Source organism: Vulpes vulpes, chromosome 2, assembly GCF_048418805.1.
Source record: "Vulpes vulpes isolate BD-2025 chromosome 2, VulVul3, whole genome shotgun sequence".
Taxonomy (NCBI): Eukaryota; Metazoa; Chordata; class Mammalia; order Carnivora; family Canidae; genus Vulpes; species Vulpes vulpes.
The window spans coordinates 42,615,611-42,641,050 of record NC_132781.1 but is presented as its reverse complement, the minus strand read 5'-3'; the positions used below and the strand labels follow the sequence as shown (position 1 = coordinate 42,641,050).

The 25,440-nt window shown below is 43.0% G+C and overlaps 2 protein-coding genes and 1 long non-coding RNA gene across 9 annotated transcripts in view; 2 read left to right on the top strand and 1 right to left on the bottom strand.

Moving 5' to 3' along the window:
- The window catches only part of BLTP2 (bridge-like lipid transfer protein family member 2), a 28,891-nt gene extending 15,804 nt beyond the window's left edge, over positions 1 to 13,087 (top strand). For 2 of the 4 annotated variants that reach the window (XR_011999747.1, XR_003237601.2), the window contains exons 25-39: positions 2,575 to 2,732; positions 3,011 to 3,217; positions 6,385 to 6,484; positions 6,678 to 6,860; positions 7,220 to 7,341; positions 7,830 to 7,985; positions 8,068 to 8,189; positions 9,049 to 9,229; positions 10,045 to 10,131; positions 10,552 to 10,662; positions 10,780 to 10,931; positions 11,036 to 11,166; positions 11,340 to 11,441; positions 11,747 to 11,881; positions 12,291 to 13,087. Coding sequence is in view for 2 of the 4 variants with exons in the window: in XM_026016097.2 (XP_025871882.1) it covers positions 2,575 to 2,732; positions 3,011 to 3,217; positions 6,385 to 6,484; positions 6,678 to 6,860; positions 7,220 to 7,341; positions 7,830 to 7,985; positions 8,068 to 8,189; positions 9,049 to 9,229; positions 10,045 to 10,131; positions 10,552 to 10,662; positions 10,796 to 10,931; positions 11,036 to 11,166; positions 11,340 to 11,441; positions 11,747 to 11,881; positions 12,291 to 12,473 (2,114 nt within the window). In the remaining 2 variants the exon portion in view is untranslated. The remainder of the gene's footprint in view (positions 1 to 2,574; positions 2,733 to 3,010; positions 3,218 to 6,384; positions 6,485 to 6,677; positions 6,861 to 7,219; positions 7,342 to 7,829; positions 7,986 to 8,067; positions 8,190 to 9,048; positions 9,230 to 10,044; positions 10,132 to 10,551; positions 10,663 to 10,779; positions 10,932 to 11,035; positions 11,167 to 11,339; positions 11,442 to 11,746; positions 11,882 to 12,290) is intronic. The other 2 variants (XM_026016097.2, XM_026016098.2) reach the window with 1 other exon arrangement.
- Positions 13,088 to 13,364: 277 nt separating this feature from the next.
- Positions 13,365 to 17,290, top strand: RSKR (ribosomal protein S6 kinase related). 4 transcript variants are annotated; one of them, XM_026016103.2, is made up of 12 exons: positions 13,365 to 13,541; positions 13,935 to 14,180; positions 14,271 to 14,354; positions 14,468 to 14,536; positions 14,891 to 14,960; positions 15,184 to 15,288; positions 15,464 to 15,504; positions 15,765 to 15,792; positions 15,904 to 15,993; positions 16,078 to 16,166; positions 16,297 to 16,407; positions 16,843 to 17,290. In XM_026016103.2, the coding sequence occupies exons 1-12, from the start codon at positions 13,485 to 13,487 to the stop codon at positions 17,062 to 17,064; spliced, it is 1,212 nt and encodes a 403-aa protein (XP_025871888.1). In that variant the 5' UTR covers positions 13,365 to 13,484; the 3' UTR covers positions 17,065 to 17,290. The 4 variants fall into 4 exon arrangements, with proteins under 4 accessions (XP_025871888.1, XP_025871887.1, XP_072603916.1 ...); XM_026016102.2 differs by having other exon boundaries at positions 13,932 to 14,180; XM_072747815.1 differs by having other exon boundaries at positions 13,932 to 14,180; positions 14,271 to 14,366.
- On the bottom strand, positions 16,557 to 25,419 carry LOC140597808 (uncharacterized). The gene is made up of 3 exons (XR_011999749.1): positions 25,113 to 25,419; positions 24,174 to 24,247; positions 16,557 to 16,633 (listed from the first exon to the last, which is right to left on the bottom strand). It is a non-coding gene; the product is annotated as an uncharacterized lncRNA (long non-coding RNA).
- Positions 25,420 to 25,440: the final 21 nt, after the last annotated feature.

The window sequence follows — 25,440 nt, the reverse complement described above, 5'->3', positions numbered from 1 at the left end:
AACAGGCACAAAGCACTGTGCTAGGTTCAGTGAGAGATAAAATGATTGACATTCTACTTGCCGCAACAAGTTTATCATTGGATAAACTAAGATTAGCTCATTCATTCACTCACCACTCATTAATTCATAGATTCATTTTAGCTTATTGAGGGTTTATAATATATCAGACATAAACCTAGACATTAGGGATATAAAAATGAGGGGAAGCTCAGAAACTAGTAGGTAGACACGTAAATTATTATTTCATTATGAAAATGTTTTATAAGAATGTTCAAGAAGAAAGTATTTACTTATTTATTTATTTTTATTTATTTATTTGAGAGAGGGTGCACAAGCAGGAGGAACAGCAGGCAGAAGCAGAGGGAGACAGAGACTCCCCACCAAGCAGGGAACCCAATGCAGGACTCGATCCCAGGACCCCGAGATCATGATCTTAGCTGAAGATAGATGCCCAACAGACTGAGCCACCCAGGCACCCCAAGAAGAAAGTAGTTAAATCAGCATAGGTAAATCTAGAAAGGTCTTCCCAGAAAAGATAATTGAGATAGGTATTAAAAGATGAATAAGAGTTCAACAAATAAGGAGAAAGGAGAGGGCATTTTAGGGAGAAGGAATAATAAGTACAGAGGAACGCAGGTTATGGTGATTTTGAGAAAAGGTGAAAAGTGGTGTGTGTCACAAGTGAGAAATGAAAGCATAAGGAGGGAGTTCTTGACTGGAGTAAAAGAGGGAATGCAGTTAGGGAAAGGTTTATTGATGAAGTAGCATTTAAGCTGGACTTTGAAGACTTAGTGTGATACAGTTTGAACACGTGGAAGTGGGAAGGAAGGACATTCAAGGCAGAGGGAGTATCCTGAATAGGAGTGAAGTTGGTAAAGGCCAGTATGTTCAAAGAAGAGCAGTCTTATTTCAGTTGGCATAAAGAGTAGCTGAGGTGAGGAGTGAGGGAAGATCCTGGAAAGGAAAGCTGCATGTAGACTATCAAAACCCATAAAAGGCTAAGGAGTTGTCCTTACTCAGTAGATAGTGGTGAACTAACTAAATGTTTTTGAATAGGGATGTGTCATCATTAGACTTGACTTTTAGGAAGGTAAGTCTGGAAGTGCTGTGGAGGAGGACTGGAGGGGAAGAAACTGGAGGTAGAGGTATAAGAGGTATAAGGTAACTATAATAGTGTCCCAACAACATATAATGGAGGCTTGAACTTGGTAGAGGCAGTGGGAATGGAAATGAGGGGATGGATTGAAATGTTATTGCGTGTATGAAATTTGACAACTAGTTGGAAGGAGTTAAAACAGTGAAAGCAGTAAGGACTGCTTTAAGGCTTTAAGCCTAGGACTGGCATGATGGTAACACTAATATCAGAAATAGGAGAGCCAGAGGCTAGACGAGTTTGGGGAGGTATAGGGTTGTTGAATTCAGATTTGGACATGCTGAGTGTGTGGCACAAGCAGCACATCTAGGTAATGTCTAACAGCTGGAGATGAGGACCTAAAAGCTTAGTCCTAGAGATGAAGACTTTGGGAGTTTCAGCATAGAGCTAAGAGTTAACGCCAAGGAGATAATAATAGTTGCTTACTGTGTGGCAGATACTCTGCAAAATACTTCTATGTGTTGTTGCAGAAAACTCCCTCAACAACCTTGTGAGACAGTTACTTTACAGACAAGGAAACTGAGACAGGTTAAAGCAAGCTGCCAAAGGTCACAATCAAGTAACTGGCAGAGATAGGATCTTAAATATTAAGTGGACTAGTCTGATTCTGGAGGCTGCTGTTAACCATAATACACTTTTAGTCTCATTAGAAGAAAGAGGAAGAGAAGGAAATGTCCAGGATAGACCTTAGGAGATACTTATTTCTAAGACCTGGGAGAAAAGGATTTAGAGGCATAATCAGAGGAAACAGTAGAGCCATGGAAACATTGAGGCACTGATGGTAAGGGAGTGGTTTCTATTTTATTTTATTTTATTTTATTAATTTAATTTTATTTTATTATTTTATTTATTTATTTTATTTTATTTTATTTTATTTTACATGATAGAGAGAGAGAGAGAGAGAGAGGTAGAGACACAGGCAGAGGGAGAAGCAGGCTCCATGCACCGGGAGCCCGATGTGGGACTTGATCCCGGGTCTCCAGGATCGCGCCCTGGGCCAAAGGCAGGCGCCAAACCGCTGCGCCACCCAGGGATCCCAAGGGAGTGGTTTCTTGTGAAAAGGAGTGGTCAACAAACAACATTTAAGATGATATGAAATGAAAAACGTAAGGAACAAAATGAAATGAAAAAAAAGATTCTAGAATAATTTAGAGCTTGATATACCTAAGAGAAAAAAATCCTGCCACTTACATAGCATTTCTAAGTTTTTCTTGGGAATCTATTACTTTTGTTAAATTGAGGGGAAAATGAATTGATAACTTTTATTTTGTCCTCAGGGATCAAGGGGTGGAGTGAGTAGGTTGGAATTACAGGTTGCAGAATATGTTCTAGACATACTGAAGGAAGATCAGTTTGGCCCTAGATGTGTTCCCTATCCCTTTGAGATTATGACTTTTCCCCACTTCCTATTTCTCTGCCAGGTGCCTACATGTTGCAGAAGCTGATTGAAGAGACGGATCGGTTTGTGGTGTTCACAGAAGAGGAGTCAGGTGTGAGTGACCAGTTGTGTGGCATTGCTGCCTGCCAGACGGATGACATATATAACCGAAACTGCCTTATTGAGCTGGTTAACTGCCAGGTAACTTCTCTTTACCAGCACACCCCAGCATTGGGCTAGATCATAATGATATGTGTTCACCTTCTCCCACCACCAAATAAGAATGGGCAGACAGAGCTCCAAAAAATTATTCCTTCCAGCAAGTGTCCAGGATAATCACTTTCATATCTAAAACCATAGTGTTCACTCTGTAAGCCAGAATTAGGCCCATCTATAGTTATTATTACAACCTTTTCACTAACTTTCTTATCTTCTCTGGTGGCCCTTGTGCTGTGATTCTGCTTCTGCCTACGGCGTAGATGGTTCTTCGTGGAGCAGAGACAGAAGGCTGTGTCATTGTATCAGCTGCCAAAGCTCAGCTGCTGCAGTGCCAACACCATCCAGCCTGGTATGGTGACACACTGAAGCAAAAGACATCTTGGACTTGCCTACTGGATGGCATGCAGTACTTTGCCACCACTGAAAGCAGCCCCACTGAGCAGGATGGCCGACAGCTGTGGTTAGAGGTTAGTCAGCGGGGTTGGGAAGGCCCGTTATATTCCCAGCTTTCCATATTTGGCTCCTTCCAGCAGACTACTTGAAAGATTTCTGATAGTACCTGTTGCTACCAGCTTAGCAGAATAATGAAGCTGGTAACACCTTGAATGTAGGAATTCTAGGTAGTCTCTTAGTCTCTGATCTGTGGTCTGTGAGAACAGAGTGCTTTTTTTTTTTTTAATCTCTTGCTATTCTTTTTCATTGCAAAGGGAACTCTCTCATTTCCCAGCACTAGAATAAAATGGGCCCCTGCTAATAAATCATATTAATCAATGAAATGATTAATTTCCCTTATGGGCAGCCAATAAAACAGGCAGTGAGTCTGAGGACTTTAGATAAATTCTCTTTCTATCCTTTCTCTGGTTTCTCTTATGAAGATGGTTGATTGGTTATTTCAGCAAAGCAGTAAGGTTGAATAGAAAAATTGCTTGTCTAGGAGTCAGGTTATGTGAGTTCTAATGCTATTATGTAGCCATAAGCCTTTGAGTGAATTACCATTATTTGTAAAATTGAGTTAATACTTCCCTCTCACAGGATTGTTGAAAGGATCAGTGAGAGAGTGCTTTGAAAAATATAAAGCTTGGGGATCCCTGGCTGGCTCAGTGGTTTAGCGCCTGCCTTTGGCCCAGGGCGCGATCCTGGAGTCCTGGGATCGAGTCCCACGTCGGGCTTCCGGCATGGAGCCTGCTTCTCCCTCTGCCTGTGTCTCTGCCTCTCTCTTTCTCTCTATGTCTATCATGAATAAATAAATAAAATCTTTAAAAAGATAAATATAAAGCTTTATTTAGAAGGAAAATAATCATTCCATTTTTTAAAAGTTATGTCAGGGGAGGTCTCACTGTGTGTCAAGATAATGTTTTGTTAGATGGTGAAATTGTGAGCAGTTGGCAGGGACTAGACTAGATTTTCTTTTCAGCTTAGTAAAACTGAATTTGCATTATAATTTCTAGGATATAATATCAGAATTATTGGGAGATCTAATAGTTTATAAAATGTATCTAACAAATAATTCTGCATTGTTACTACTTGCACGGGTGTGAAGTGTCCACATTGTGCTGGGCCTGGTACACCCAAATGAGTTACTGATCCAGCTACATCTGTTAAACACCAATATGATAACTTCATTTGCCACTATACTCAAGGGGGAAAAGCTAATCCTACTCTTCCCTCTTCCTTGCATGGTATTTCTTAACTCCAACAACCTTAAGGCTCAATCCAAGCAACCTCAGGTGTAATTACATACAAGGTAATCATTTAATCAGATGTTAAGCCAAGTAAGGGTCAAGTTATTGGTAATATGAGAGGTCATATTACAGCTGTGGTTCAAGCAAGCCCTACTCTTTATCAGTAGACTCAGGAGGTAGGCACAGAAGGTATTAACTATTCAGGCAGAGGTAGGCAGGATGAGCTATGTAAGATCTGACTAGCATTTTCTGGGCCTCTGCTTCTTTTAGCCATGCCTTCTTTTGCATGTGAACCTCTTTTCTCCCCCCTCAGGCTGTGATACTAGCATTAGAGTAGAATGTTTTTGGATTAGGTGGGAGGGACTTTTTGTTGTGTTTTGTTTTTTTTTTTTAGATTTTATTTATTTGAGAGAGAGGGAGTGTGCACATGTGTGGGTGCAGGGGTAAGGGTAAGGGGAGAGGAAGAGAGAATCTCGAGCTGACTCCACACTGAGTGTAGAACCCAATGTGGGGCACAATCCCAAGACCCTGAAATCATGACCTGAGCTGAAACCATGAGTTGGTTACTTAATCAAATGAGCCACCCAGGCGCCCTGATATTAGCCACTTTGGTGTGAAGTGGTTTTGATTTGCATTACCCTGATGATGAGTGACGTTGAGCATCATTTCAAGTGTCTGTTAGCTATCTTTATGTCTTTTTTTGAAAAATGTCTACTCAGGTCCTCTGCCCATTTTTAAACTGGATTAATTTTTTTTTTGGTGTTGAGTTGTAGGAGTTCCTCATGTATTATTTGCAAATATCTTCTCCCTTTCAGTAGGTGGCCTTTGCATCTTGCTTATGGTTTCCTTCACTGAGTTGGGAGGGGACTTTGATCTTGCCTTTTCTATATGAATTTTTTTGTGACTTGGCAGATTTGCTTTTGGCCTTCCAAACATATTACTCATTTTATTATTCATTTTGACTTCAGCTTGGCAGAGTCAAAAGAATTCATTTCCTTTACCCCATGGCAACAATATCAGAGTGGTTGTCTGAACACAGAAAACAGCAAGAACACAAACACATAAATATCAAAGTGGGTGGGAAAGTCATTGTTTTCAATGAAATTTTTTGTGCTTGACATGATTTGATTTTTTTCCCTAATTTTTAAAATTGTAAATACATGTAGTATATTTTATACATGTATAAGTATGTATATGGCAAAACATATGAAATTTACATATACATATAAATATATTTATATAGTAAAATATAACATTTACTGTTTTAACTATTTGTTTTTAAAAGATTTATTCATGAGAGACACAAAGAGAGAGAGGCAGAGGCATAGGCAGAAGGAGAAGCAGGCTCCATGCAGGGAGCCTGATGTGGGACTTGATCCTGGGATGCCAGGATCACACCTGGGCCAAAGGCAGGCGCTCCTCTGCTGAGCCATGCAGGCGTCCCTGTTTTAACCATTTTTAAGTGTAAAGTTCATTAGTATTCAGTACATTCATAATGTTGTTCAACCATCAGTACCATCCATCTCCATGACTTTTAAGATTTTATTTATTTATTCATGAGAAACACGCACAGAGAGAAGCAGAGACAGAGGCAGAGGGAGAAGCAGGCTCCATGCAGGGAGCCCGATGTGGGACTTGGTCCCAGGTCTCCAGGATCAGGCCCTGGGCTGAAGGCGGCACTAAACTGCTGAGCCACCTAGGCTGCCAGGATTTGATTTTAATCTAGCTTCCCTTTCTTGCCTCAGGCCTGCATGTCTGGTAAAATGTGCATGTAACTCATTTGGCTTTGAAGAATTTGGGTGGTTTAGGCCAAGAGAGAGTCATGTATGTCTTCTACCCTGGGAGACCCTTCAAGCTATTCCAGGCAGTAGAAATTTGGATGGTAAGTATAACTACTTGCATCTATGACCCAGTTGGCCAGGAGTTAAAGGTACCTGTATCTCTGTCTTCAGGTAAAGAATATTGAGGAGCACCGGCAGCGTAGTCTGGATTCTGTGCAGGAGCTGATGGAGAGCGGGCAGGCAGTGGGAGGCATGGTTACCACGACCACAGGTCAGTTCTCCCTTATTCCCCATCACGTGTATCTTCTTATGTGCTCTTAAGATTAACATATGCTGGAGTAGGACCATTTTGTGTTAGGCTAGGTTGAAAGCAAGTGTTTGGAGTTCTCTAGACATCACACGTAGCTGAAGGCTATTACAATACTGCTACTGAGAATGTCTTTCTCTTTCCCACCTCTTCCCAGATTGGAACCAGCCAGCTGAGGCGCAACAAGCCCAGCAAGTCCAGCGGATCATTTCACGCTGTAGCTGCCGAATGTACTATATTAGTTACAGCCATGATATTGATCCTGAACTAGCAACTCAGATTAAGCCACCTGAGGTCCATGAGAACCAGGAAAAGGAAGATCTCCTAAAGAAACACGAAGGTATTTATTTAGGGCTTGAAAGGCTTTTAGAAGGGAACTAGGGAACTCGTGTTATTTCCTTAGTGGTTTTGAGTTAGTAGTGTTATTAGAAGTCCCACTGTGGACTGGGCATTAACATTTTCACTTTGCTCTACATTATGAAAGTTTTGCCATAAGACAATAAACTTTACTCTTGGAGGGAAACTGGGGTAAATTGGTATTGTTTGATTCTAAAATAAGCAAACATATTTTCTACCCATGAGGATCTCTCACTGATCCATTTCTATGGGGTTAACTAACAGGAGTGGTTCCAAATATGGGTTAGAAGGTGGGGTAGATAGAAACTTGAGTTTCTTACTTAGCTGCTAACAATTACATAGGGGCTGTGGATACCTTCACCCTTATTCATCATGAGCTGGAAATCTCTACCAATCCGGCTCAGTATGCTATGATCCTGGACATTGTCAACAACCTGCTGCTTCACGTAGAACCCAAGCGGAAGGTGAGCAATGTGCCCCTGTAGAATGCCAGTTAGCCATAGGAACCCATTGACCTTGTGCTTTATTTGGCGTCCAGTAAGAAAAGCCATGCTTCAAATTGAAAAAAGGACCTTGGGGTTGGTACATCCTGTTAGTCAACAGCAGCCATTGAAATTTCACTTATCTAGGAAAGGTCTGAGTGTTCCGAAAACTATAGAGCTTGTTTACTTTTTTTTTTTTTTTTGGTTAGTTCTCTACTCAGTCACTTCAATATCTCTAAGAACAGTAACTAGTTCTCACTATCACCTCCATCCCTACCCTGTGGGACTGGCTTACTGTGAAATTTTTACTACTTCTGCATTGGCCTACCCCTTACACTTGTTACTAATGGTGACGGATACAGGTAAGCTTTCCAGAAGAGATCCCTATTCCTTGTTTCTTTCTCTGTTTCACTTTACTGCAAGACTTGTCTGTTAAAAAATCTTGTTCATCTCTTTTTCCATTCCTTCAGGAACACAGTGAGAAGAAGCAGCGGGTCAGGTTCCAGCTTGAGATATCTAGCAATCCTGAGGAACAACGTAGCAGCATATTACATTTGCAGGAGGCTGTGCGGCAGCATGTGGCCCAGATACGGCAGCTGGAAAAGCAGATATATTCTATCATGAAGGTAGTTATCAGGGCAGTCTGAGAGGGTATTCTCCTAGGACAAGGGAGATCTCCTCTCAGTCTCTCCTGTCCTGGTTCCCTAGTCTTTGCAGGATGACAGCAAGAATGAGAACCTACTTGACCTGAACCAAAAGCTCCAGTTGCAGCTAAACCAGGAGAAGGCTAGCCTACAGCTGGAAAGTGAAGAGCTTAATATCCTCATCAGGTGCCACAGCATTCTTTCTCTTTTTCCAGAATGCCAGCTAGTATTGATTTCTCTTCTTTGCCCATGTTATGATAGTCTTTAGGTCTAGTGTGCATTATCAAAGGCTGATGTAGATTTGGGCAGTTCCTGAATGAGTCTTGCTGGACTTGGCCAAGAATTGAGAACAGGAGAGCCCTTCCTTTGTCTTCTTATTAGAGTACCTCCTGGGAAAGGGGAAAATCAGATGGTTTGGAAAGATCACTTTTGTGGCCTTGCAACTATGCAGGTGAACTGAAAATAAAATGTCTTTTTTTTTTTTAAGATTTATTTATTCATGACAGTCAGAGAGAGAGACAGAGACATAGGCAGAGGGAGAAGCAGGCTCCCTGTGGGGAGCCTGAAGTGAGACTTGATCCCAGGACCCCAGGATCATGACCTGAGCCAAAGGCGGACCCCCAACAACTGAGCCACCCAAGTGTCTCTGAAAATAAAATGTCGAAGTTGATCAGTAAGGAACACAATTGCAGATACAATTGTAGGGGTTTATTAACAGGCAGAGACTACTTTATTAGCTATGGGGAGCACCTGGCTGGCTCAGTGGAGCATGTGACTCTTGATCTCAGGATCATGAGTTCAAGTCTCACATTAGGCATAGAGCTTACTTTAAAAAAAAAAAAAAAAAAAACAGCAGCAGCTACAGAACTAAAAGATGGAACTTATTCTTCCAGGCCCCAGGTGTGAGAAGCAATGAATCCACTGAAAAAAAATTTAGGGAATACCTGTCCAAAATAGGTCCATTTCTGGGTTTATCTCATTCCACTCTACCCCCGACCCAAATGCTGTTACCCTTATTGGCTTTGGCACTCCTGTCCATTTATAGGTGTTTTAAGGACTTCCAATTGCAGCAGGCCAATAAGATGGAGTTGCGAAAGCAACAAGAAGATGTGAGTGTGGTCCGTCGCACTGAGTTCTACTTTGCTCAGGCACGATGGCGCTTGACAGAGGAAGATGGACAGCTAGGAATTGCTGAACTGGAGCTGCAGCGGTTCCTCTACAGCAAGGTATCGGGTATATATGGTCATACAAAAGCAGCATGTTGAGAGGCATTGATCTATCTCAGGAGTCTTAACTTACAGAAAGCGATACAAAGAGGCTAATGATATTAATGATAGAGACATGAGCACAGATCCCTCTTAGACACAACTGTTTATACTATAAAATAATACACATATAGATGAGTTTGAACAAATGCTTATTTCATCGAATAAGATTATCCCTAGAAATATGGCCCAGAGGGAAGTAATCGTCCAAGTCCAACTTGGAATAGAATTTTTTTTTTTTTTTTAAGATTTTATTTATTCATGAGAGACAGAGAGGCAGAGACACAGGCAGAGGGAGAAGCAGACTCCATGCAGGGAGCCCGACGTGGGACTCGATCCCGGGTCTCCAGGATCAGGCCCTGGGCTGAAGGTGGCGCTAAACCACCGAGCCACCCGGGCTACCCTGGAATAGAATTGTTAATTCTGTACTGACATTCAGCTTTCCCTTTCCTGCAATAAGTAACCAATGGCATGGAGGAGAAGACATGATTCATTATTCTGTACCCTTTCCCTCTGGGAGTTTGGAAATATGTGAAACTATTTTTGAATATCACAGTGACTGGGAAGTACTACTGGCATTTAGTGGCCTTGCCAGTAGTACCCATGAGAAACTCAGGATTAAAGAGTGAATTGATTGTATGGAATTGAAAGAGATACTAAAGGTTGGGATTAAACATATGGAGAACCTGAAAACAGAACATGTAGCAATCCTCTAGCAAGCTCCTGATAAAAGGCTTATTTATAGTATGTGTGTGTGTGGAAATCTGTCTTTATAGGTGAATAAGTCTGATGACACAGCAGAACATCTTCTGGAGTTGGGCTGGTTCACTATGAACAACCTCCTCCCCAATGCAGTTTATAAGGCAAGTCTTATTTCCTCATTCCTATCCCATTCTCATGCTTCCTAACATAGGGCATTTTTAAGATTTTTTTTTTTTTAGAGAGAGATCCAGTGAGCATGAGTGAGGGGAGGGGCAGAGTGAGAAGAAAAGAGAGAATCCTAAGCGGACTCTGTGCTCAGCATGGAGCCCAATGTGGAGCTTGATCTCAGCCCTGAGATCATGACCTGAGCTGAAATCAAGAGTTAGATGCTTAGCTAATTGAGCCACCCAGGCGCCCCCTAACACAGGGGCCCATTTGTAAGGGCCCTTCCACATAAATCCAATATGGGAAACAGTGTGGTGATCTGAGAGGTTGAACGTTTGTCCAGCTTAGCAAGACTATTGCTTTTCCTTTTAGTCTGCATGGATTTGTGGGTTGATTTATCACTCTTTATCCTACAGGTAGTCCTGCGGCCCCAGAGTTCCTGCCAGTCTGGGCGACAGCTCGCCCTCCGCCTCTTCAGCAAAGTCCGGCCCCCTGTTGGGGGTATTTCTGTTAAGGAACACTTTGAGGTTAATATATAGTCCTTTGGGGATCCAGAAACAAAGGGCACTCAAAAGCTGTGTTGTTATACTATGTTAGGGGTAGGTAAACTGAGGGATGATATCTGAGCTTAATTGCTTCTTCAGCCTTTTTCCTCTTTAGGTAAATGTGGTGCCTCTCACCATCCAGCTGACACACCAGTTCTTTCATAGAATAATGGGCTTTTTCTTTCCTGGCCGAAGTGTGGAAGATGATGAGGTTGGTGATGAAGAAGATAAGTCCAAACTGGTGACTACTGGTGAGAACTTTTATGGTGGAGCTCCAGAAGACTGGGGTAGTGGCCCCAGAGATAGCTAAAGCTTCAAAAAGAGGATAGCAGCTGGTATGCTTGCTTTTTCATAGGAATACCAGTGGTGAAGCCTCGGCAGCTGATTGCTACAGATGATGCAGCACCACTGGGCCCTGGGAAGGGTGTGGCACAAGGCTTAAACCGGAGTTCTGGTGTCAGAAGATCATTTCGGAAAGTACCTGAGGTACCAGACATGCCCCTGATCATGGAGAGATGGGACTGTCCTGGGATTCTCTGTTTGGGCCAGCTGGGAGTGTCTTCAGTCTTTTCCAGGGATGAAAGGAGATGGAGACATCTCCTTTCCTGAGTTTCTTCTGATGGTTTCAGGGACTCACACTCCTTTCCTGCCTCTCCTAGCACCCTGTGGATGATATTGACAAGATGAAAGAGCGAGCTGCCATGAACAACTCCTTCATCTACATAAAGATTCCACAGGTTCCTCTGTGTGTCAGTTACAAGGTCTGTTCCTCCCTAGTACTTTCTAGAACAGGGTGGGAAGGGAGCCAGATAAGATCAGAGATTAAAGTTAGGCATGGACAATCTAGTTTGTGAAGTTGGTCTATGGGTGATAATCTGCTATTCCCTCTGCTGCCTTCAGGAGTCAGTACCATTACAGGATGAGGTAAGGGGAATCAGTATCTGTAAATTGCTGCTGTAGGAAAGTACTAGACTTCCGACTCAAGTACTAGCTTGAACTAAAAATGGCAGCTAATGTATCTTTTCATTCTTCTTTTCTCTGTCCTTTTCCCCTCCTTCTCTTGCAGGGTGAGAAAAACAGTGTGGATTGGGGTGACCTTAACCTGGTGCTGCCCTGTCTGGAGTACCATAACAACACATGGACATGGCTAGACTTTGCCATGGCTGTCAAGAGGGACAGCCGCAAAGCCCTAGTTGCCCAGGTATCCCGGCAGAATTCATGGCTCTTTGGTTAGCAGGGGCTGGCAAACAGATCCTGTGCTCAGGAGCATTTCATTGTAGGACATATGTAGGACAAGCAGCCTTAGGAATGGGCGGGTGAATGAAGTGAGCTGCCCTCTCCATGACTTTGGTCAGATGACTAAATTAAATGTTTACTGAGTGTTTCATATATGTTAACTACTGTTGATTTTTAGGAAACTGAGGGCTGATGCAACTTCAGGTTCAGAATGGGTTCTAATTAGACTGTAAGCTTCTTAACAGCAGAGATAATTTTATAATTTGAATTGCCCCATTGTGTCTTAATGTAAGCTTAATAAATCTTTATTGATTTGGTTCACATTGATTTATTCTGCTTATCCCACTAATGCTTCCCTTCTCCTAACTTATCAGGTAATCAAAGAGAAGCTAAGGCTGAAGCCTGCAACAGGGTCTGAGGTCCGAGGAAAGCTAGAAACTAAATCAGACCTCAACATGCAGCAGCAAGAAGAGGAGGAGAAAGCCCGGCTCCTCATCGGTTTAAGTGTGGGCAACAAGAACCCTGGCAAGAAGTCCATCTTTGGCAGGCGCAAGTGATCCAGCATCCAAGAGTGGCTGCAGTACAGGATCTGACTCTGGCTCAGGCCCCAGGGACTTGTGGGGTGGGAGGCGTCTCCCTTCACCTATCAGGATTTGGAGGGGGGTTGGGACACCACGGGGTACTGTGGAGAGAAGCACTGCTCTTTTAACAGCTGGCCTGTTCCCTGCAGAATATGGTGGATAATAATGCTGAGTTCTACCTCACACTGATCAGCAGGCCAAGGGCCAGAGGCATCAAGAGAGCAAGACCCAGGGAATGGGCCCAGGATCAGGATCTGGTTCCCTTGGGGGCAACTGAAAGGGTGGGAGGGACAGTTCTGATCAAGTGTGATAAATTTTTATAGACCTATATATAAATACATACATATATATTTCTAAGTGTAACTGCTCTCCCTCTGTGCTGGAAACTTGAGGGGAGGAGCTGATCTGTTCCTCATTTCACTGCCTTGTATGAGAGATATTAGGGTTCTGGGGGGAAATCAGCCCCTTTTCAATCTGTGCCAAGTTCACTTGGGAAGATGGCAATAGGTGCCAGGGCTGGCCATGGGTCCCCTTGGGGTATGTCCTGGAGAATGGAAAGAAAACAAAGAGAAAAATATATTTAAAGTTGATTTTTTTTTTTTTTTTTTTTTGGTGTGTTAAGTGCATATGGGTTCAACCTGTGTCCGTCCCTCCCCATCAACCCAAGACATATCCTTTAGCTATTACTCTGAGGAAGGCCTCTACCATCCTGTGAAACTATATCATGGATACTTCCCAGCTCTGGTTCGACGCTGGTCCCCTAATAGGTCTCTGCACATTTTAGTGCTGGCTATGAGCCTGTTCATAACTGGGGTGGGGGTGGGGGATAGGATTTGAGGATAAGAGTGGGGTTAGGCTGCAGCAATTTGCATCTCTAGTCATGAACAGCAAGGAAGAGGCGGGGCTCATGTGTAATGTAGCATAAGGGGAGGAATTGCTTATGTAACAGCAGATTTAGCAGGAGGAGAGAGGAAGCAGAGGCTTTGAATGGGAACAGTGAGCTGTCGGCAGGGGCAACATGCCCCGGTGGCTGCTTCTCATAAGGTAGGCTGTGGGGCTCTGGCAGCCTATTTAGGGGAGGTGAAGGGGCATGGGCTTAAGGCCTAGGAACTAACTGGTGCGGAGAATGTTAGTGATGCCCATAGTGGAGGTGGAACAGGAGGCTATGCTCTGAAAATATCCCAACCCCATAGTAAGAGGCACAGGCTGAATTTCTGATGCCTCAAAGGGAAAGTGTCCAAATACTGCTTTCCTACAGGATTTGAATCATATCCAGGAAATCTAGGCCTTGGCCTAAAGCAAGAGCAATGGCAAATTTGCCTGGTGCTCAAAAACATCTCTCTAAGATTGGGATTTGAGGGTATACCTTCTAAGATGGGCAGAACTTGTAATGCCTCAAGGGCAGAGGTTTAGAGTGGTTCCCTTGGTTCTTAGCAGGGTGGCAACATCCAGGGTCCCTGGGTCCGAGGCTGGAAGAGCCTCTGGTCAGGTGTGGGGACTACCAGGTCAGGTCTAGAAGAGTTGTGGGGACTACGGAGACATCAGTGCCTACACCAGGAACCCCCGGAGCCGGCCCCATTGCTAATAGAGAAGCCTCTGTCTGAGTGGCCAGTGCCTCAGTTCGTCAACCTTTTTCTGCCGGAGTTTCCCATTAGGCCCCTGAGGGGGCATCATCAGCTGAAGGTAGGTCAGTCCCTGGAAGGGGTATCAGTCTTGGGGGGAGATATCTAGAAGTGGCTAGAGTTTCAACAGCCCTACTCCATTTCTCTACAGATTTTAGGCCTTGTGGCTAAAGGCTCCTTTGGAACAGTCCTCAAAGTGCTAGATTGTGGCCAGAAAGCAGTATTTGCAGTGAAGGTAGGGATCCAGGTACTCTTCCACATCATTCTCTAGTCCCTGCCTCCAACCTTGATTTCAGAAAGGTATGGTGGGCATAACCTATAGGAGTCATCACTCCTCTCCTTTTATAGGTGGTGCCCAAGGTAAAGGTCCTACAGAGGGACATCCTAAGGCAATGCAAAGAGGAAGTTAGCATCCAGGTATGCACAGAGCCCAGGAATGGATCCTAGGAAGAACTAAACCGCAGGTGGAGAAAGCACCTTTCCGGTCCAACTGTCCTGCTCTTCCTGGTTCTGTCCCCTCCCTCTGCTTCAACTAAAGTAGATCCTGGGAAAAGTAGTTATCAGTTAATTCTAGGTCCTGTGTCCAGTGTGTCCCTCCAGCATATCTTAGGTGTTTCTCAGTATCCTGCTGGTTTTGGGATTTAGTTCACCTGAACCAAGAGGTGGGGCAGCAGCTCCTTTTCTGCACAACTAGGTAAATCCTGACTTCTTGGCCGCCTTGATCCCCAATGACCTTTTTCCTCCGTAACTTCCTGTTTTCTTCATTCCTAGCGACAGATCAAGCATCCTTTTGTACACAGTTTGGGGGACAGCTGGCAGGGAAAACGGCACCTCTTCATTAGTGAGTGACTGGTTTCTCCTCATTCCCAAGAGTCCTTCTGTTGTACTCTCCACCTGAGATTACCCATCCCTTTGGCTTGTTCTCCCTTCTCAGAGCACTTTTCTCTCTCAAAGGTAGAGGGAACAATGGGTGGCTTGAGTTTGGGCAAGAGGCCTAAAATAAAATGCTTTGGGCCCAGACACAGTAACCCTCTAATATTGCCTAGACTTCTGGTACTTTGCAGTGTGCAGCTACTGCAGTACAGATCTGTACTCCCTCTGGTCCTCTGTTGGCTGCTTTGCTGAGGCTTCCATCCGCCTCTTTGCTGCTGAACTGGTTCTGGTGCTGTGTAAGTGAAACAGGAATGGTAATGGAAATGAGGGAAGAATTAAGAGGGAGGGGCAGAGAGAACTGATATTAACCCTGGAGGTCAAAGAACAAGGATAGGAATGGGATGGGAACTATTAGGGAATCTGGAAACATAGGGGAGCTTTCGCACACCCCATACTTGCTGTCATCCACAGGTTACCTTCATGACTTGGGCATTATCCATCGAGATGTGAAGGTAGAGTTATGTGCTTTTTTTCTTTATCTAAAGTGGGGCCTCAGTCAGAAGTTTCAACAGATCTAAGTAGGCAGGGGGGGGAGCTGAGAACAGCTGACCTTAGGGCCCTCATAAGCCACTAAGGATTTGGGCAAGGGCCATCAAAGTATAGGCTTGAATGCTGAATAGGGCATCTTTCTCAGCTGGGAGGTAGGTATACATGGTGAAAGAGGGTTGAAAGGAAGAGGATGACTAATAACTTCTCACCTGTGATTTTTCAGATGGAGAATATCCTTCTGGATGAACAAGGTAAGTCCTTTTCTTTTCCTAGCCCCAGAATGAGAGGTACCCTCAGTTTGGGAATAAGTCATGGCTGATAAGGGGAGGAACAGAGTGGTGCTGTTGCCTTATCTTTCACAGGCCATCTGAAACTGACAGATTTTGGTCTGTCTCGCCACCTACCCCAGGGAGCCCGAGCCTATACTATTTGTGGCACTCTTCAGTACATGGGTGAGAGAGGGGCTAAAGCTGGTGGGTAAGCATTGGTTGGAGGATAGCCAATTGATACCAGTGACAACTGTCCTTCAAATCTAGCCCCAGAGGTCCTGAGTGGAGGGCCTTACAACCATGCTGCTGATTGGTGGTCCCTGGGTGTCTTGCTTTTCTCTCTGGCAACTGGGAAGGTGAGAGAATGGTAGGGATGTCGGGCAAAGAGAGAGGCTTTTCCCTGTAGTGGGAAGAAGACCTTAGGAAATCTTGCCTTATTCCTGCCAAGCAGTGATACGTGCCCCCTCCTCCCCCCCCTTAACTCAGTTCCCTGTGGCTGCAGAGAGAGATCATGTGGCCATGTTGGCAAGTGTGACCTACTATGATTCTGAGATCCCATCTTCTCTTAACCAGGGGCTCTCACTCCTGCTCCATGAGGTAAGGGTGAACACAATTTTCCTTCTTGACTACCAAACCATTCATTCTCTCCTTCCCTATTGCTGAAGTGATATTTCCCCATTCCTCTAATAATCTGGGTGGGGTGGGGGTGTGTTCCATTTTGATCAAGTACCACCCTCACCACTTACCCTCTAAACAGCACTTCAGATTTGACTTCTGAGTTCCTCATCCTTCAAGTATCCTCCCCATCCATAACAGATCACTTCTGAAAGAAGGCGAGTGTTACTCCTACCAGTCAATACAGCACCTTTTAATTCCCGCCTTTGCCCCCAAATTAGTCTGTTTCTGTCTCTTTTAAATCCTTTTTTGGATTCTTCTTCCTGCCCTCCACAGCTCTGTGAACTTCTTCTCCAGTTTTCTGTTTAGCCCCCTTCCCATTCCAGTCCCTCATCCTTCATTTCTATTTGCCTTCAGCTCTTATGCCAGAATCCCCTCCATCGACTACGTTACTTGCATCACTTCCAGGTCCACCCTTTCTTTCGGGGTGTGGCCTTTGACCCAGAGCTCCTACGGAAGCAGCCAATGAACTTTGTCATGGAGACACAAGCTACTCAGCCCACTCCATCGGAATCCATGCTTTTCAAAGATTTTGACTGTAACCTGGAGTCCTACCTGAACCATCCCAGCCTTGCTTGAGCCCCTCTACTATAGATTGGGACCCATCTGGGAACCTGAGGATTTCTCCATTGCCAACTTAGTATGACTACTTTAATGATCCAGTTACCATTCTGTTCTACTTATTGGACCAGAGTTCAAATCTTGGACATTCTGCTATTGGCAGCCACAATGGCCCTATCCCTCCCCACCCTCTAATACAACCCAGCTCTCTTTTTTTTTAGTATATGTGCTGCCGAAGTGAGCACAACAACCCAGCTCTCAATTCAACATCTCAGAGTGTTGACCTTTTCCTTTGCTTCATTTCTCCAGTGCTCATACCCTGAAGCTTTCAGTCAGAGGCTTATTCTACTTTTCCCTTTCCTTGTTTCTCTGCCATATTTCCTTTCTTTATTTTTCTTTATTATAGGGGAGGGGTAAAGGGAGACCAAGAATCTTAAGCAGGCTCCATGCCCAGCTCAGAGCCAATAACTTGGGGCTCAATCTCACAACCCTGAGATTATGACCTAAGATGAAATCAGGAGTCGTATGCTTAACTGACTGAGGCACCCAGGTGCCCCTGCCATATTTCTTTTTTTTTTTTTTAATTTTTTTTTTAAGGATTTTATTTATTCATGAGAGACACAGAGAGAGAGAGAGGCAGAGACACAGGCAAAGGGAGAAGCAAGCTCCACGCAGGGAGCCCAATGTAGGACTCGATCCTTGGACTCCAGGATCACACCCGGAGCTGAAGGCAGGCGCTAAACCGCTGAGCCACCCAGGGATCCCCACATTTCCTTTCTTGAGCAATAATGATACTTCACGGGGTCTCAAGGTGCTATTTATGTGTTTAATAGGCTTGTTGGAAACAGTATGAATGTTTTTCAAATGTCTCAAAAGCTGGCATTTTAACCCCTAAATATGCAGCTAAGACATATGATCTGGGGCTCAAAGCCAGTCTGTAATCCAGTTTTTAAAAATTTCAAAAGTGAATCTAACAGCCTAATGTGAGGAATAGGAACAGAAACAAGTGTGGGTTAAATGTCTTCTAAGGCTAATTGGAATAGCTATAGAATTTTTTTTTCCAAAACAAAACATCTTCAAAAGACCTAAGATTCTTGGGACGCCTGGGTGACTCAGCGGTTGAGCGTCTACCTTTGTTTGGCTCAGGTCATGATCCCGGGGTCCTGGGATCGAGTCCCACAGCAGGCTTCCCGGAGGGAGCCTGCCTCTCCCTCTGCTTATGTCTCTGCCTCTCTCTCTGTCTCTCTCATGAATAAATAAATAAAATCTTAAAAAAAAAAAAAAAAAAAAGTTCTTAAATTGATCATTTCCCTACAGAGCCTAGGATTCAGTTTCTTTTTTTTTCTTCTAAGATTGTATTTATTGGGCAGCCCTGGTGGCTCAGTGGTTTAGCGCCACCTTCAGCCCAGGGCCTGATCCTGGAGACCTGGGATCCTGGATCGGGCTCCCTGCATGGAGCCTGCTTCTCCCTCTGACTCTCTCTCCTCTCTGTGTATTCTCATGAATAAATAAATAAAATCTTAAAAAAAAAAAAAAGATTATATTTATTTATTCATGAGAGAGACAGACAGAGAGGCAGAGACATAGGCAGAGGGAAAGGCAGGTTCCCTCCAGGAAGCCTGCTTTGGGACTCAATCCCAGGACCCTGGGATCATGACCTAAGCCAAATAAAGGTAGACGCTCAACCGTTGAGTCACCCAGGTGTCCCTAGGATTCAGTTTCTGATGGGCAAACCAAGAGATTAAGAGGCATGACATCAATCTTAAGATTTAAGGTTAGATGTATTTCAAAAACCTTTTCCTTTAGTAAGGAAAATCATCTGGACCTTAAGTTTATATACATTTCTGGCCTTTAGGACTTTTCATTATTCTTTAACTTCTCAAAACCTTCATTTTTTAAAAAACAATTTATTTGTATTTAAGTAATCTCTATATCCAACGTGGGTCTCAAACTCGACCCAAGATCAAGAGTTTCATGCTTTTCTGAGCCAGCCAGGTGCCCCTCAAAATCTTCATTTTTATTATTTTTCAATTATATCTGATCTCTCTTTACAGACCAAAGAGAGTCTGGAAAGTACTCTGTATACTTGTGTTTATTAATTCTGTTCCCTGGATTAAGCCAGATTTTCCTTGTACGTAGCTGGCATTTTATTGGCCTCTGCAAATTGCTTTTTCTGGATTGTACTTTGGCAATCTGTAGGAAAATCCCTATGAAATTTAATTAATTGCTGTGGATATTGTAAACGGTGTTCATCATTACAGTTTGTAATGTTCTGCTTAAGGATGCATGGGAGAAATTTCCTCTGGACCCAGCTGTGCTTTTCCTGAATTGCTGTTTGGTTTTACCTTAAAGACACTAAATAGTCAATAGACTATATTTTTCTCTTCATATCAGTGCTAAACCAATTAGAGCCTAATTTGTGGTCCACTTCCATCAAGTGTTTAGGACTTCATGTTGAATGTTTTGTATGCTAGCCGCATTCTTGGTTCCATCTTCCTTTCCTACCTTTATTTTCTTTTTTCTGTTTTAATCTTTTTTCTTACTATATTATTAACTCCGTCTTTGTAAGCCTTTTTGGAGAGAGGTTGGGATATAAATGAGTAAGTGTAACGTTAATGCTTTTGATTATCTCATTTCTCTTTAGACCCTTTTTTAGCTTTACTACATTTTTTTTTAAGTTGTAGTGAACATACTGCAAATTGGATAAAAGCCCTAAATACTAGAAATAGGAACTAATGGTTTCTAAAGTAGTTAAGAGTATTAGGTGCCTGGATCGACCACTATCTCAGAGTATTTACACAAGTTATTTTAACTTCTCTGGATTTTAGTTTTCCCATTCTATATATAGAATGAAGGGGTTATAATCACTGGTTCTTGATTGTTGGGGGATGGGCTTCAGAGTTCTGTGATGCTTTTTCAAAGGGCAAATGTAGATAATTTTATGGTACTGTGTGTCTGGCCCAGTGTTTTTTTTTTTTTTTTTTTTGAAAAGATTTTATTTATTCATGAGAGACACAGAGAGGGAGGCAGAGACAGGCAGAGGGGAGAAGCAGGCTCCTCAAGGGGAGCCCGATGTGGGACTTGATCCCAGGACCCCAGGATCATGCCCTGAGCCAAAGGCAGATGCTCAACCACTGAGCCACCCAGGTGTCCTGTGGTCCAGTATTAATTAATGTTCAGGTCACTTAACATATAGCTTCTTTGGTCACAGCAGCATATTGGTTTAAGGTCTTTCGGACATGGTGACATGTCACTAAGGTCCCTTTCTTAGGTAATATTAGGTAGCTTTGAGACCATAGTCATATAAGTGTAGTTTGAATAATTTATCACATGTGGACGTTTTTTAATGTATTCTGTTCAATCAGTGGGGCACTATAGCAGTTATTCTCAGGGTAGAATGGAGGAGGTGATAGAAAATCAAAGTTTCAAAAAGTATAATTTGAAAAAGCACTGTCTTCACCTCCAGTTTTGATATGCTCATCCCTGAAAGGCATTCTTTCCTGCCGTCCTCCACCCGTTTAGAATCACTAACCTATAAATATAATACCTTTTACTTATCCAAATGAAATTCACTTAAAAAATATTTTTATATACAACCTGATATCATTTAAGTCTAACTCTATGCTTTGATTTTTTATTACCTAGAAGAAATCAAATATACCTATCAGTATGGATATTTTATGCTATATCCCTTCTATATTTTCTAAGAATGTAAGATTATTCTTAACACCAATCCTTATATTCTTCTAGAAAACTATCTTTGTAGTTCTACTCGTTTTTTACCTCTAAGTTTCTTCACCATATATTGATCTGTTCATTGATTTAACAAATTGGTAATCACAGTTCCTTACTTAGTTACTTCTTTACATAGAGTCTTCAATGTAAAAATCTTGTCGAAGCTTTTTCAAAATAAAATCATAGGGCAGCCCCAATGGCTCAGCGTTTTAGCGCCACCTTCAGCCCAGGGCCTGATCCTGGAGACCTGGGATCAACTCCCACATCAGGCTACCTGCATGGAGCCTGCTTCTCCCTCTGCCTGTGTCTCTGCCTCTCTCTTTCTCTCTCTCTCTGTCTCTCTCATGAATAAATAAATAAAATCTTGAAAAACAAAACAAAATAAAATCGTATTCACTGCATTATTAACTCCTGTTACGAGCTGAATAATGTCTCCCCTGTACTCCCCCTCCCTGCATTCATACGTTGAAGTCCTAACCCCCAGTACTTCAGAATGGGACTGTATTTGAAGATAGTCTTAAAGACATAATTAAGTTAAAGTGAGGTCATGTGGGTTGGCCCTAATCCAATGATTGATGTCCTTATAAAGAAGAAATTAGGACACAGACACACACTGAAGGAAGACCAAGTGAAGATACAGGGAGATGACAGCTATCTACAAGCCAGTGGGAAAGGCCTCAGAAGAAACCAACTCTGCTGACACCTTGATCTCAGACTTCTAGTTCCAGAACTATGAGAAAATAAATTTCTGTTGAGTCTCTGGTACTTTGTTATATAGCAACCCTAGCAAATACAACTGCTATGATGAGTTCTAATAGATAAATCAGGAATGATTATTTACCAAAAAAAAAAAAAAAAAAAAAAAGGCATGGTACCTTCTTCCCTATAGTTCTGAGAACATCATTATTTCCATAAAGTTTTGCTGGTTTATGGAGCCCACTGATTAGCAGCTGTCACACTGCCTCCTTTGTTCAGTACTCCCATCATACACATCATGTACACATATATTGTAGCAGGGCTACTAATTCCAGTTTCATTCTTGAATTCACATAGAACTGCCTGGTGTGTACTTCACAGAGCTGCTGATTTGGGTTGTTTATTTAGATTTTTACAAAAGAAGTAATCTCTAATCCTAAATTTTTTTTTTCTAATCCTAAAATTAAAAACTACAAGTGTTGGGGTACCTGGCTGGCTCAGTCGGTAGAGCATGTGAATCTTGATCTTGGGATTGTAAGTTTGAGTCCCATGTTAAGCACAGAGATTAATTAAAAATAAAGTAAAACTACAAGTGTTTAAAAATATTTGGACCCCTACTTCATATCATATATAAAACTTAATTCCATATACATTAATGATTTTTTAAAATATTTTACTTATTTATTTATTCATGAGAGACACACAGAGAGAGGCAGAGACACAGGCAGAGGGAGAAGTAGGCTCCATGCAAGGAGCCTGATGTGGGACTCGATCCCAGGTCCCCAGGATCACATCCTGGGCTGCAGGTGGCGCTAAACCGCTGCGCCACCGGGGCTGCCCTACATTAAGGATTTAAATGTGATTGTCAAAACATTTCAAAGTTTTAGAAGAACATTTGGGAGATTAGACCTACAATCAAGGGATGGAGGAGATAACTAAACCAAAACAGAAAATAAAAAAAAAACACTATAAAAGAAAAGCATATTTACATAAAAATCTGGAAAATAGGGCAGCCCCGATGGCGCAGGGGTTTAGCGCCGCCTGCAGCCCAGGGCCTGATCCTGGAGACCGTGGATCGAGTCCCACGTTGGGCTCCCTGCATAGCGCCTGCTTCTCCCTCTGCCTGTGTCTCTGCCTCTCTCTCTGTCTCTATGAATAAATAAAATCTTAAAAAAAAAATCTGGAAAATGAATGACTCGATCAAGATGCTCTTAACTCCACCACATAAAAGTCCTATATGTACGGCCAAAGATACTATTAATAAAGTCAATGGACAAAAGCAGATTTTAAAAAATTCGTAATGTGATGACATCACACAAACTCTTGCAAATTAGAACAGACATAACCTATTTTTTAAAAAGGGCAAGGAATATGAAGTGATGAATCAATTACATCTATATTGTTGACACAGAAGGATCTATACGAGGGGCATCTGGCTGGCTCAGTTGGTAGAGCATGCCACTCATGATCCTGGGGTTGTGAATTCAAGCCCCATGTTGGGAGGGAGTAGAGTTCACTTTAAAAAAAAAAAAAAGAAGGCTCTATATAAGACATTGAATGAGGGGGGAAAATGCAGAAGTATAGAAATGGTGTAATTTTTGTAAAGACCTCAATACTTTCTTCCCTTTCATGTGTGTCACAGAGAATGAAAAAAATGGGAAAGAGAAGTACAAGTGGAGAAAAAAGAAGTCACTGGCCCTCAATCCCAGAGACCCCATTCTACATATTAATTAATTTTAGGGGAGAAAATGTTTGTGTAAAATAGACATACAGAACCTGTGTATGTGTATGCATAAGTTTTTACAAAGGTGTACACACTATTGATTACCTCAGGCAGGTAGAATGGAGGGGGAGGCTTTGCCTTTAAAACATGCTTGCATTGCATTGTTTCACTTGCTATAACAGGCATCAATTATTTTTATAATTTGAAAACCACCAAATTTGGGATGCCTGGGTGGCTCAGTGGTTGAGTGAATGCCTTTGGGTCAGGGCATGATCCTGGAGCTCCGGGATTGAGTCCCACATCGGGCTCCCTGCATGGAGCCTGCTTCTACCTCTACTACCTCTACCTCTGCCTGTGTCTCTGCCTCTCTCTGAGTCTCTCATGAATAAATAAAATCTTAAAAAAAAAAAAAACACCACCAAGTTTTAAAAATTATGCAAAACAATACCAATATTCTGTTTATGTTACCTATTTATAATAGTATTTTCCCACTCATCTACTCTTCCATATCTGTCCTGATTTGCTGCTGGAAGCACCATATCGTTTTGGCTACTCACCTAGCTCTGACATACCACCTGCGACAAAGAATAAGCATTCCAATTCACACATTTCTATAATACAGGTTTTTATCAGGACACTTGGGTGGCTCAGCAGTTGAGCATCTGCCTTCGGCTCGGGGCATGATCCTGGAGTTCCAGGATCGAGTCCCACGGCGGGCTCCCTGTGTGGAACCTGCTTCTCCCTCTGCCTGTGTCTCTGCCTCTCTCTCTGTGTGTCTCTCATGAATAAATAAATAAAATCTTAAAAAAAAAAATACAGGTTTTTACCAGTAGCACTTAGTTTTGTTTTGGTTCTTCTGCCACTTTCCACTCTTGTTTTATTTGTGAATCTTTTTGATCGACCAGAAGTACATAGACCTTGGGATTCCCTCTGCGAATCTTGGGAAACCCCAGGCTCAAGTTTGTGTTTTTACCTTGTCTTTCTTCCAGTTTTCCATTCAAGCAACTGTTATCTGTAGGCTGGGACTGTCATGTTTCTAGAGTAGTGCTGTCCAATAGAAGTATAATATAAGGTCTGTAAGTCATTTAAATTTGCCAGTAGCCGCATTAAAAACATAAAAAGAAACAAGTGAAATTAACTTTAATGTATTTTACTTAACCCAATACACCTAAAATATAATTTCAACATGTAATCAATATTTAAAAATATTCTATATTCTTTTTTTACATACAAAGTCTTCGAAACCCAGTTTGTATTTTACACCTATAACACATCTCAGTTTGGACTAGCCACATTTGAAGTGCTCAAGAATCACATGTGGCTAGTGGCTATGCTATCACACCACAGGGTTCTACGGGAGCTCATGCCTACAGTTCATGACAGATTATAGTTCTTCCTCCTTGTATGATTTCCTTTTCTAACTTCATTAAGACTTCAGAGTGTAAATAAGGTACAGTGAGTGTCGCAATGAACACACTTTATCACAGACTCTGAATACTTACCATAAGGCTGTTTCCAAAAATCAATTCCACCTTCCATGGCTAGATTTTCCACGGAGGGGATTCAAGCCGACAGAAGAATATAGTCTTATAGTTGGTGGCATGGTGGGTTGAAATATCGAGTCTGCTATTTACTACCGGCGGGGCATTGGGCCAATTTTATTAGGGCTTAGGTTCTGGTCTGCAAAAGGGTGGTATTTATACCACCTACTTCATAGGTCCTTAGGAGGGTTCAAGGAGTTAATATAGAGAAAGCATTTGGAACAGTGCCAGGTACATAATAAATGTTCAATACTTGCTAGGTGTCGTTCCCGTAAACTTGTAGCAGGCCCTGAGGTAAGTCTCAGGGCAACACGAGGCAGTCCGAAGGCCACCTCAGGCCACCCCGACACAGGGCCTACGCGCGAACCCACCTGGCCTCGTTCGTTACAGGACTTTCCATCACTTCTCCCTTCCGCGCACCCCAAGGCTCTTTCCGGTCAAGGCTAAGGCGCCAGGTAACTAAGGCAAACCCGAGGAGAGGCCTCCTCAGGCCAGGCAACCGAGACAACTTTTCAGACAGGGTGTGTGGGTGGCCCACTGGAAGCGGGAGGTAGCTGACTCTCCAGCTGTCTGGGTACCCGCGCCGAGGTGAGGCCGCGAAGCCGGCCTGGGCCGGGGTGCGCTTCCAGCCCCCCAGCCGGCTCCTGCGCTGCGAGCGCTGTTGGTGGGTGTCCGTCCAGCGAGCGAGCGAGCGCGCGC

What these genes read in the sequence shown, in the direction of transcription:
- RSKR (XM_072747815.1), top strand. Translation starts at nt 13,485, where the DNA reads ATGGGAACAGTGAGCTGTCGGCAGGGGCAACATGCCCCGGTGGCTGCT. An exon ending in CAGTGAAGGTAGGGATCCAG is followed by an intron (nt 14,367 to 14,467) that starts GTACTCTTCCAC and finishes CTCCTTTTATAG; the next exon opens with GTGGTGCCCAAGGTAAAGGT. An exon ending in AAAACGGCACCTCTTCATTA is followed by an intron (nt 14,961 to 15,183) that starts GTGAGTGACTGG and finishes GGTACTTTGCAG; the next exon opens with TGTGCAGCTACTGCAGTACA.